The following is a 12,491-nucleotide window of genomic DNA, read 5'->3' as shown; positions in this document are numbered from 1 at the left end:
GAGGAATCGAACCCAGGGCCTCATGCATGCAAGGCAAGCGCTCTACCCCTGAGCCACCTTCCCAGCCCGTGTGTGTTTTATTTGTTTTCTTTGCCATCTGGTTGTTTATCTAACATAATCCCTGAATAAAGAGAAACTTCCAAGAACATTAGATAATTTATTGGGACTTCTGATTGGAGCTCGTGTCAAAATAAATATTTTTGAAACTTATGCTGAACACTAATGAATAAGTGACATTTACAAATAGTTTGTAGGAGAATCATTTAGGATTAGTCATTTTCATTTCTTCCACAAAATAAACAGTTCACTTAACTCTTAGTAAGCAGGAGGAAAAAAAAAAAACCAACAAAAATAAAGTCACATCTGTGGCACAATGGTAGTATTATTTTTATATTAAGGAAAATACCAGGATTAAAGACATTTTAAATTATCTGAAAAAATGACATGTTATTATATTTTTCTGGAACCCAGGAGGCAATTAATGGAATAAAAACAGCTAGAAAATGTAAGCAAAACTTCAGATAGGAAAGATTACACAGGAGAATTGTGTCCCCCCCAAATAACAAGTAAACTCCACAAACTTTCGCTTTTAGGTTTTCAATATTTTCACATCAATCTCCATCCCCAAATCCAGCCATCATAAAAATGAAATTGGAAAAAGTCCAGCTAGAGTCCCTGTTTACCCTTTCAACATGAGTACCATCTGCAGTGGGAGGAGCTGACGTGGAGACTTGCTTCTCTTCACTGGACAGACACACCCAGTTACAGCATCTCCACACTTTCCTGTGGATAGCATCTCAGTGCTTGTGTGTGCGCTTCAGCCCCATTACAGTGAAGGTAGCAGCTGTCAGTTTCTCATAAACAAGGAACATGAGAGCAGCTGTGAGGACTGTCTGCAGCAGTTTGGCTTCAAGGCCTTTGTAGAGTCCAATTATCCCAAAACGCCTAAAAGAAAAGAGGTTGGAAATAACAGGTTTTCTTTGTAAAAGTCAACTTTTACATCAGAGAAATATACTACCCTGATGGCTTCTTTGAAAAGATTTTAGACTTCAACACAGACTGTTGTCAAAGTACTTCTTAGTTTTAAAGGCATTTGGGGACTAATAAAGTTTAATATTCTTGGTCCCATCAATAATTTTTATAGTCATCATTAATTAGTGGAATGCTGGCAATATTCTACTAATAGGATGCAGATCTTGAAAGCTCCTAAAACCACTTTAAATGCTAAAATCTGACCTACGAACACTCTCCCAACTCAGTTATTTCAGCTTAATAGCCCCCAAGTCGTAGGAAAGCTTCCAATTAGATTAGAACATTTTGGCCCGAAAAGGAGAGAGAGTCAGAAATGAAAAGAAATGAAGTCTCAGACTTTCCATACATTTGGTCTACCCTAGGTAAACTTTAGCAAGCATCTCAATCACCCGAAGAGCTTCTTAAAATAGATTTCTGGGCCAATTCCCAGAGTTTCTGATTCATTAAGCTGGGGCCAGGGCTCAATAATTTCTATTTCTAGTAACTCTGGAGATCAGCCCTTAGGAAACACTCAGAGAACAATGTTTTGGCTAGAAGCTGAAATTCAGGAACAATGATCTCTCTAAAAGCTCTTTGTGCCGGGCGCTGGTGGCTCACGCCTGTAATCCTAGCTACTCAGGAGGCTGAGATCTGAGGATTGCGGTTCAAAGCCAGCCCGGGCAGGAGAGACCGTGAGACTCCTATCTCCAATAAACCACCAGAAAACCGGAAGTGGCGCTGTAGCTCAAGTGGTAGAGCGCTCGCCTTGAGCTGAAGAGCTGAGGGACAGCGCCCAGGCCCAGAGTTCAAGCCCCACGACCGCCAAAAAAATAAATAAATAAAAATAAATAAAAGCTCTTTGTACGAAGTGAATTAATCCCTTATGCTAGTTCAACAATTCCAGGGGTATATATGGCATGTGGACTAAGAGATTAAAACCAATCCTGTGCTCCACTCAGAAGTTATAACGAAGCTGGTTTACACCTGTAGTCCTAGCTACTAAGGAGGCTGAGAACTAAGGATCAAGGTTTGAATCCAGCCCTGGCAGGAAAGTCTGTAAGACTTTACTCTAGGGGCTGAGAATGTGGCTTAATGGTAGAGTGCTAACATGCATGAGGCCCTAGGTTCAATTCCTCAATACAACATAAACAAACGAAAAAAGACTCTAGCCTATAATTACAAAAGGATTTCAATTTCTTCTTCTGCCAACATTGCAGGACATTTGGCTGCATAGAATGATAGCTCTTACTCATTTAATCATTCATTAATCACCAAAAGCCAGAAGTAGAGGTATGGATCAAGTGGTAGAGTGCCAGCATTGAGCAAAAAAGCTAAGGGAGAGTGCCCAAGTCCTGAGTTCAAGTCACAGGACTGGCATAAAAAGACAAAACAAAAGGAAGAAATTTATATGTATGCAACATGGAAGAAATAGTTGGATTGTCAAAACATATAGAATTCACAAACTTTATAGACCAAGATAATGACAATTTGCCTTGTGAAGGTTAAAATGTGTTTGTGACTTTAACTTAGTATTACAATCTACAATACTGTGAAATTTGTGAAATTTATGTAATCAATCTCAATTAAAAAATATTTTTTTAAAAAAACAAAGTTACAGGAACAAGACTTGATCCATAATTTTCTTTCTTTTCTTTTTTTTTGTGGTGCTGGTTCTGGGGCTTGAATTCAGAGTCTGGGGACTGTCCCTGAGCTTTTTTGTTCAAGGCTGAGGATTTACCACTAAGCCACAGCTCCACTTCTACCTTTTTGGTGGTTAATTGGAAATAAGAGTATCAGGGGCTGGGCGCTGGTGGCTCACGCCTGTAATCCTAGCTACTCAGGAGGCTGAGATCTGAGGATCACGGTTCAAAGCCAGCCCGGGCAGGAGAGACTGTGAGACTCCTATCTCCAATAAAACCACCAGAAAACCGGAAGTGGTGCTGTAGCTCAAGTGGTAGAGCGCTTGCCTTGAGCTGAAGAGCTGAGGGACAGCGCCCAGGCCCAGAGTTCAAGCTCCACGACCAACAACAAAAAAAAAAGAGTATCAGGGACTTCCCTGCCCATGCTGGCTGCAAACCACAGTCCTCAGTTGTCAATCTCCTGAGTAGGTCGGATTACAGTCCTGAGCTGCCAGTGCCCTGCTCCAATTTTATTTAGTTTTATTTTATTTTTTTTTGCCAGTCCTGGGACTTGAACTCAGGGCCTGGGCATTGTCCCTGAGCTTCTGTTTGCTCAAGGCTAGCACTCTGCCACTTGAGCCACAGCACCACTTCTGGCTTTTTTTTTTTTTTTTTGGTCGGTCATGGGGCTTGAACTCTGGGCTTGGGCACTATTCCTCAGCTGTTCAGCTCAAGGCGAGTGCTCTACCGCTTGAGCCACGGTGCCACTTCCAGTTTTCTGGTGGTTTATTGGAGGTAAGAATCTCACGGACTTTCCTGCCCAGGCTGGCTTTGAACCATGATCTTTAGATCTCAGCCTCCTAAGTAGCTAGGATTACAGGGGTGAGCCACTGGCACCCGGCTCTGACTTTTTTTTAATGTGGTTCTGAGGAATCAAACCCAGGGCTTCATGCATGCTAGGAAAGCACTCTACCACTAAACCACACTCCCAACCCATCCAATTTTATTTTTTTATACCATGCATATATTATTTGTATAGTAAATTTATTTCAAAGTACCTTGTATCTAGGAACAACAATAAAATTATAGCCTCTTTTACTTTAGAAGGACTCCCTGACTATATTTGACTTCTCTATCAAATTAAGGAAACAGAAATGACTAGCTTCTACCTCTAGAACGACTGCTAAGATTAACTGAAATGACTCATGTTACAGCACCTAGCCAATGTCTGTCGAGTGGCTCCTATTACCCTCCTTAACATCCCCACCAACATCAAATTGGCATCATTCTTCCCACTCTCCACTCTCTTTCTCAGGACCTCTGCCACTCTACAAGCAAATGTCATATTCCTAAGGGAGGTTTATATGCTATGAATGAGAGGATCAAATGGGGATCTCTTCCTCCTTCCTTGTTTTTTGTGGGGTGGGAGATTGTTGTAGTTAGGAATTGATCTTGGGGCCTTGTCCATACTAAGTATGGCTCTACCACTGAGTACACCCTAGAGGGTTCCCTTGCTGGAGTTGTATGTATCTGTAACTAACAAAAAATCAGGGCCAGAAGTGTCCCATAATTTCTCAATTGCTGTCAAATTGTATTAAGCTTCTGAACTGAGAAATGTCGGAGCACATAGGGAGAGGTTTCTGGAGCCATTGCACTAGTGCAAGAGAAGCAATTTCAACCATTCCTGGCAGAGGTGGCTGCTGAAGGGAGGGCAGAAGGTGACACAGTGACAAGCTCACTTGACTCTCTGGTGAAGAAGATAGAGAACATTCCGAAGACTCCCCAATGTTCTGTTCTCGGGATTTAGTCTGTGACGTCCAAACTGTGGAAGGAGAAATAAAAATTTCCATTTATTGCTGCTTAAAAAAAAACTTTATTTCTATACAGAGAGGAAATTACATTAATGTCTTATATAGCACTTAATAAAAAATATTCATTTATCATAGATTTCATTAACCTTCTATTTTTTAATTAAGTGAAATATTTCGATGAAATAAGTTGAAAAAAGAATTCTTTTCTGGGGCTGGGAATATGTCTTAGTGGTAGAGTGTTGACCTAGCATGTTTAAAGCCCGGGGTTCAATTACTCAATACTACATAAACAGAAAAAACTGGAAGTGTTTACTGTGGCTCAAGTGATAAGAGTACTAGCCTTGAGCAAAAGAAGCTCACGGACAGTAGTGCCCAGGCTCGGAGTTCAAGCCCCATGATTGGCAACAAAACAAAATAAAACAAAAAAACCACCTTTTTTGTACATCACCTTTATAATGACAATTAAAAATTTTTTTTAATTGTGTGTGTGTGTTTTGGTACTGGAGCTTGAGCTCTGGGTGAGCTCTTGCTCAGCTTTTTTTGCTCAAGGTTAATGTTATACCACTTGAACCACACCTCCAGTTACAGCTTTTGCTGGTTTACTCAAGATAAAAGAGCCTAAGGCATTTATCTGTGAGGGCAGATAAATCAAGCTTCGAACCTTGATCCTCAGATCTCTGCCTCCTGAGTCGATATATCGGCATGAGCCAGTAAAATATTTCTTTTTCAATAAAGCAAGCATACATTTTTGTATGTGGGTCCATTGTGGGGCTGAACTCAGGGCTTGGGCACTGTACCAGAGCTCTTTTGCTCAAGGCTAATGCTCTACCACTTTGAGCCACAGCTCTACTTCCAGTTATCTGGTGGTAATTAGAGATAAGAGTCTCATGGACTTTCCTACCTGGGCTGGTTTTGAACTCTGATCCTCAGATCTCAGCCTCCTGAGTACCTAAGATTACAGGTGTGAGCTACTGGTGCCTGGGAAGCATGGGAATTTTTACTGTTGTTGTTGAACCTATGTAAGCTTGGACTGTACCACTGAACTAATCTCTAGCTTCAAGAATTTTCACTAGCACAGAGAAGTATGGAGAAAATTCTACCGCCAAAGGATGATGATTTAGGTATGGAAGTATGCTTTTATAATTTCTAGTTATTTGAGAAGTTCTGATAAACCCAAATCAGTTAGAACCTCTATAGACTAGCACCCTCCATGTTATACATTATGCTAAGTACCAATTTAAATAATACCATCCTTCCTACTTGGATTTCTGATGGTTATTTTAGAGATGGAGTCCATAGAATTTTTCTGTCTGGGTTGGCTTCAAACTCAATCCTTTGGATTTCAGCTTCCTGAATAACTAGGATTACAGGTGTGAGTTACTGGTACTTTGCTAGTAAAAATACTTTTAACAGAAAACCAAAATACTCACACCACTTTCATTTTTATCTATCAATAAGTCTTTCAAATTTTCTTTCTAGAACTGGCATGAATCCAGGGCTACTCATTTACTAGACAAGTACTCCATAACTGAGCTACATTCTCAGCCCCAGAACAGATCATGAAGCTGACCATATCTGATCTCTTCTCTCCACTGCTGCTATCCTGGTCTAGGCCATCATCCCCTTATTTGGATTACTGAAATAGCTCCCTAGTGGATCCAATTCCCTGCTTTTGCTTTTAGCTTCTGACCACTTTGCCAGAAATCTTGTGGAATTATACATCAGGTAAAAGCCCTCTGAGGCATCCCTGAGCTGGGAATACTACCTATATTTCTAATCTACAGCTTCTCTGGTACTTTTCCAATCTTACCCTAAGCAAGCCATTCTCTCATAGCTTTGAGCTGTGAACCAAGCTCTTGGCACTTCATGCTTCCTTCCTGGAATGTACTTTGCACGTCAAGGTCCTTGTCTTCCCATTCATTTTGAATTCAATATGTTGAATTCAATTCATTTTGAATTCAACATATTGAATTCAACTCCTCCTTGGAGTTGTTCAAAGCCAATGACGCTTCTTAACAACAGGCCAACCACCCTTCTCCACTAAGCCAGGGTCTTCTGAGATACTTTGTCACCTACAAAATTACAGATGTGAACGTCATTCCACACCAAACAGGAAGCTAATCAACAGTTAGCCTGGTTAGCAGAATACCAAACAAATGGAAAAAATGGAAGGGGACTACTCAGACATAGCAACTGACTCCTCCTTCCCTTATTAACACTGCTTCAAATAAAAAGACCAAGTATTGGACACAATGCAGGTAGAAACCCAGTACTCACCCTCAGGATCGACTGTACCGTCTGCATGGGATAGGTGACTGTGGTGGCGATTGCTTTGGCTATTGCACCAATAATGAACACATCCAAAGAAGAAAGCTGGAAGGCAAATAATGAACCATATCAACTCAAACAACGAGAAGGTACCAGGAACTATTATATTGTTGCTTTCAAAAGCAGGGATTACCTTCATCTTTTTCTTTAAAAGCTGTCGTTTTAAACCTTCATAGAACATGAATTGGATGGCAGGATTGAAGACCAACAGCAAAGAGGGAAATGTACCATTCCATAATGCCAAGACTCCTTCATCTCGAATGATTTGGTGAAAAGCATCTAAGCAAAATATCAGGAGTTTGAAAAGGATAATGATAATGCCTTAACTAGAAAAGCTAAGAAATCGGTTTAAATGTACCCAGAACACAAACCTGACTGGTTCCCTCTTGCAAAGGCCATTTTAGGGACATCTTCGTGAGTTAATCACCTCTTGCTGCTGTTGTTTTAGTAGTACTGTGGGTGTGAACTCAACACTGGTCTTGCTAGGAAGAAGCTCCATCACGTGAGCCACACCCCCAAGCTGTTTGTTTTGGAGACAGAGTTGCACTAAGGAGCCCAAGCTAGTTTGGAACTCACAATCCTATCTCAGTCTCCCCAGTGCTAAGATTACAAGTATGTACCACCACCACTCAGAGCAATTAATTACTTTTGACAATAGTTTGCTAATCATTAACTGATGGGTAGTTATTAGTCACTTAATTATGACTAATTAACCAATTAGTTACTGAGACTATCTTCAATCTTAGGAAAGTCTTCCTGACGATCTAGTATTAGAACAATAAATTCCCACCACCACAGAGCTGTGAACTGATAATGCCCCTAAAATACAAGGTCCAGTATAACAAAAGACTGTTTTCTGGAATCTACTACATAGGACTGACATTATTAAAACACAGAAGCTGAGCTATATGCTGGTGCCTAATTCTTGTAATCCTAGCTACCTGGAAGGCAGTTCCAGGCCAGGCAAAGTTCATGATATCCCCATCTCAAGAGAAAAAGGTATGTGGTGGTATGTGCCTATCTTCACAGCTGTGGTAGGAAGCCTAGGTAGGAGGATTACAGTCCAGGGTTGTCTGGACAAATGGAAGACACTAACTAAAAAATAACCAGAGCAAAGAGGAATGAAATATGTTCATGCAGTACAGCACCTGCCTAGCAAGTGAGGAAGTTCTGAGTTCAAATGCCAGTACCTCAAAAAAAAAAAAAAGGAGAAAGAAAAAGAAAAAGAAGCTGGATACTGGGGGCTCATACCTATAATCCTAGCCACTCAGGAGGCTGAGATCTGAGGATTGTGGTTCAAAACCAGCCCAGGCAGGAAAGTCCATGAGACTCTTATCTCCAATTAACCACCAGAAAACTGGGAGTGGTGCTATAGCTCAGGGACAGTGTCCAGGCCCCAAGTTCAAGTCGCATAACTGCCCCCACATCCTCAAAAAAGCAAGCAAGCAAGCAGAAGATCAAAGACCACCAGATACCAAATGTGTATATGTATCCAAAGACAATACTAGAAAAAAAAGGTATAATTATTTCCTAAAACATTTACTTGGTTTAGGGGTGTATCTCAGTGGTAGATTCTTGCCTAACATGCATTCAAACCAAAACATCACAAACAAAAACAGAAAAATAATTAAAAATTACATATACTATTAGTCATATACAAACTACATTTTTTTTGGTCGGTTGTGGGGCCTGAACTCTGGGCCTGGTCACTGTCCTTCAGCTTTCAGCTCAAGGCTAGTGCTCTACCACTTAAGCCACAGCACCACTTCTGGCTTTTTCTGCTTATGTGGTACTGAGGAATCAAACCCAGGGCCTCATGCATACAAGGCAAGCACTCTACTGAGTCACCTTCCCAGCCCCTGTAAACTACATTTTATAAATTGTTTTTTATTTTTATTTTTTGTGCTTATGGGGCCTGGGCATTGTCCTTGACCTCTTTCTGTTTGAAAATTCAAGCTTTGGGGGTTTTGTTTTTTTTGTTAGTCATGGGTCCTGCATTCAAAGACTGGGTGCTATCCCTGACCTTTTGTTTAAGGCTACCACTTTGAGCCATACCAACACTTACTGCACCTACACCTCCTGAGAGCAGTGTTCTCTATCTCGTCTTGGGCATCATTTTGACCACTAGGGTATTTGCAGGCAAAATGCAAATGGGCTTTATCACTGGGTACAGCCTTGGGTCCTCTGTGTTTTTACCATTGCCACAAAAAGAGCATATTCAAGACTGGTCCCAGAAAGAGGAAGGGAGACATATGAAGCTGAGACTCTCAGCTGGGGTAGGCTTAGATGAGTTAACTCCCTGCCAACCCATGGACACATTGGCTAACAAAAGCTTACTGAAGGGCTGGGAAGTTGGCTCAGTGGTAGAGCGCTTGCCTTGCATGCCTGAGGCCCTGGGTTCGATTCCTCAGCACCACATAAGCAAAAGAAAAAAGCCGGAAGTGGCGCTGTGGCTCAAGTGATAGAGCACTAGCCTTGAGCTGAAGAGCTGAGGGACAGTGCCCAGGCCCAGAGTTCAGGCCCCCACAACCGGACCAAAAAAAAAAAAAAAAAAAAAGCTTACTGAAGGTTATTAGAACTTGAGGCTGGCTGTTTCCTAGCTTGATTGTTGCCACAGGTTCCATATATAAAGGGGAACAAAGCCCTGAGGAGAACCATAGCCCAGCAACACTCACCAATGATGCCTTTGTAGTTAGTTGGTACAATGTCTTCATTTCGAAACTTTGCCCCTTGCAGCTTCAGTCTGGTGTTCACCACCCAGAGTGGAGTTGTGAGCAACACATTCACCACTCCTTAAAACGAAAGGGAACAAGAAAAGGGAATGTAAGATAACCTTTTCAGCTATGTTGTCTTTAAGCTACATAGCAACACTCCACTTATTCTTTTACAACTGACCTCGGGTAAGCTGTGCAATTGTGCACATGCCACTACTATTAGAAGCAATCTGGAAGCAAAATAACTGGCAGTAGCTCCCAGAAAAGAGCAGTGAGTTTCCAGAAGGCAATTACTTGCCCATCTTTATAGCATTCCAAGTAGCAATTTTAGGTTGGAGATAAAGAGCAGTGGCAGAAAGAGCATTTGTCTAGCATGCACAAGGTCCAGGGTTCAATCCTCGCCTCTGCAAACACCAAAACCTAAAAACTGCCCCAAAAACAAAGAAGCAGTTTTTATATAGTTTTAAAGATAATTTTTAAATAACAGCTTGAGGGAGGGGGAGCTGTCTTATTGAAAACATGTTAGGTCCATGACAATATCTAAGAACAGAGAACTGTCAACTCTCAGTAGTTCATGTGGTTTTAAGTGAATATGGATCTGACACAGTAAGTGACAGGTGGGAGGACATGGTGACATCTCAGAGTGCTTCAACAGGGAGTAGAAGTTCACAGAAGGGTTGCTCATTACTTAGAGAATCAGGACAGGCAGGCAGCAAGCAGCAGTTATGAAGTGACACCAAAAAAAAGCAACCAGAAACAGCTGCATGCTCATCATGACCCTTACAAGGATGGATCTTGGCTCCCTAAGGCTGCCTCAGAGGAGAACAACACAATGGGCCAGGTTCTTTAGTGAAAACATTCTGTCCCACTTTAACACCATCTTGAGAGATTAACACGTTCCCCATCAGTCCTAAAATGATTAACAAAAATACCATACAGAACTGTAACAATGTGCCTGGCAAATGGTATACACTGTAAAATGTGTGTTAACCAAGGAACAAACTCAACAAAGAAACATATATGGAGCTACCTGGTTCTAGCCCTGCTCTGGACAAAAAAGAGGAACAATCCTAAGGGAGAAAAATCATCAACTAAAAGTCCTTTAAACCCAAATAGAGAAAGACTGCTTTGATTTAAGGATCTGCAAAATATTCTATGCAGAAGACACTTCAAGAACAAACCAGGTGAAATAACCAAGAGACTCAAATTCAATGTTTTCATTTGTGTACACAGTTGAAAAAAGAAGGTATTTTTCTATGTCTTAGGAGCATTATAAGACTATTTTGCACCATGCTCTCTCCTATAATCCTAACTCCTAAGGAGGATGAGATCTGAGAACTGTGACTCAAAGTCAGCCCTGTCAGGAAATAGTCTCTTCTCCAATTAATTACCAAAAAGCTGGAATAGCACCCAATCCCTGACTTTAAACTCCAGTACTGGCACATAATTAAAGAGGAAGAGAGAACATATTTCTCAAGATAAAAGATACTCTTAAATAATTTTATAAGTTGTATGTGTTCCATTTTTACAGTTGTGGGGCCTGAACTCTGGGCCTGGGCACTGTCCCTCAGCTCTTCAGCTCAAGGCTAGTGCTCTACCACTTGAGCCACAGTGCCACTTCTAGCTTTTTCTGCCTCATGCATGCAAGGCAAGCACTTTACCACTGAGCCACCTTCCCAGCCCTAACATCCAGACATTTTCATACACTGTCACTGGAGACACCAACAATAGCCGGGTGCCAGTGGCTCACGCCTGTAAGCCTAGCTACTCAGGAGGCTGAGATCTGAGGATCTTGGTTCAAAGCCAGCCAGGGTAGGAAAATCTGTGAGACTCTCCAATTAACTACCAGAAAACTGGAAGTGGCGCTGTTGCTCAAGTGGCAGAGCGCTAGCCTTGAGCTGAAGAGCTAAGGGACAGCGCATAGGTCCAGAGTTCAAGCCCCACGACTGACAAAAGAAAAGAAAAAAAAAAAGGTTTACCACAAATGATTCTTGCTATTTTTTTTTAATGCCTGTGTATCAGAAGCCAAAATGGAAATATAGAAACATGTTTTCAGAATTCTGAATGGATTCCTACCCATGCAGCATACACCTCAGCAGAAACAAAGCAACAGCTGGAAAAATCAATTAGGAATATGACTGAGCAGTCTACTACACTTCTTTTAAGAAAAAATGGAGAGAGTTTGGCACCAGGTGTCACATATGCCCATTTAAACCTAAGAAACTGTGTACACACCTTTCTAAACAAATGAAGTATAGTGCCCACTAAACCAACTCATGAGAAATCCAAGTTTCCTTCATGTTCTTTTTAAGAAGTTGTCATACACAAAACATTAAGAGGTAATGCAGTCAAGATTAAGATTTAACCACTATGGAAAATTCTGCTTTCATGTCCCCATTATTAACACAGCTGAAAGACTAAAAGAACTTAAAGGACAACCTCAAGTACAAAGTGTACCACATTATTTTAAAAAGAGAATATAAAAAGTCCTTATGAAAATATTTTTTATTTCAAAGCTTTTTATTTGAGAAGTTCAAGTACTTTTTTCATCTTGTAAGTCAAAATAGACGGAGAGGTACTTTTAACCACTATAATTTTATGAATTCTGGGAAAAGGGCACTCAAAATACTTGAGAATCTAAAACTTTACTAAAATGTGCAATTTATATAATCAAGCAAAGGACAATATTCCATTGAAGAGAAACATGTCATAAACTATTCATGAGTACTAATGTCAGCTCTTACTAACTCTTACTAAAAGCTTTCGAACAGCCTATGGATAAAACTTGTGCTAGATCCTATGGGTGGCTGCTACTTGAGCTCTAAGATAGGAAGATGGGAATGCTAATTAATACTTTATTTACCTAAGGACAGGAGGTTCAATTTCTATGATTCTACTTTCTTTTCTTTTCAAAAACAAGTCAGGGGGCTGGAAAGGTGGCTCCGTGGTAGAGTGCTTGCCTTGCATGCATGAGGCCCTGGGTTCAATTCCTCAGCACCACATAAGCA

General features: G+C 40.9%; 1 protein-coding gene across 2 annotated transcripts in view; it reads right to left on the bottom strand.

Annotated features, from left to right (window-relative positions):
- Positions 1-162: 162 nt before the first annotated feature.
- Positions 163-12,491, bottom strand: part of Slc25a17 (solute carrier family 25 (mitochondrial carrier; peroxisomal membrane protein, 34kDa), member 17) — a 35,044-nt gene continuing 22,715 nt past the window's right edge. For both annotated transcript variants that reach the window (XM_013024951.1, XM_013024953.1), the window contains 5 exons: positions 9,445-9,561; positions 6,903-7,048; positions 6,719-6,814; positions 4,370-4,452; positions 163-945 (listed from right to left, as the gene is read on the bottom strand). In XM_013024951.1, coding sequence (XP_012880405.1) covers positions 798-945; positions 4,370-4,452; positions 6,719-6,814; positions 6,903-7,048; positions 9,445-9,561 — 590 coding nt within the window. In that variant the 3' untranslated portion in view covers positions 163-797. The remainder of the gene's footprint in view (positions 946-4,369; positions 4,453-6,718; positions 6,815-6,902; positions 7,049-9,444; positions 9,562-12,491) is intronic.

The sequence above is a fragment of the Dipodomys ordii genome, unplaced genomic scaffold (assembly GCF_000151885.1).
Source record: "Dipodomys ordii isolate 6190 unplaced genomic scaffold, Dord_2.0 Scaffold79, whole genome shotgun sequence".
NCBI classification, from domain to species: Eukaryota; Metazoa; Chordata; class Mammalia; order Rodentia; family Heteromyidae; genus Dipodomys; species Dipodomys ordii.
This window is presented reverse-complemented; position numbering and strand designations above follow the sequence as displayed.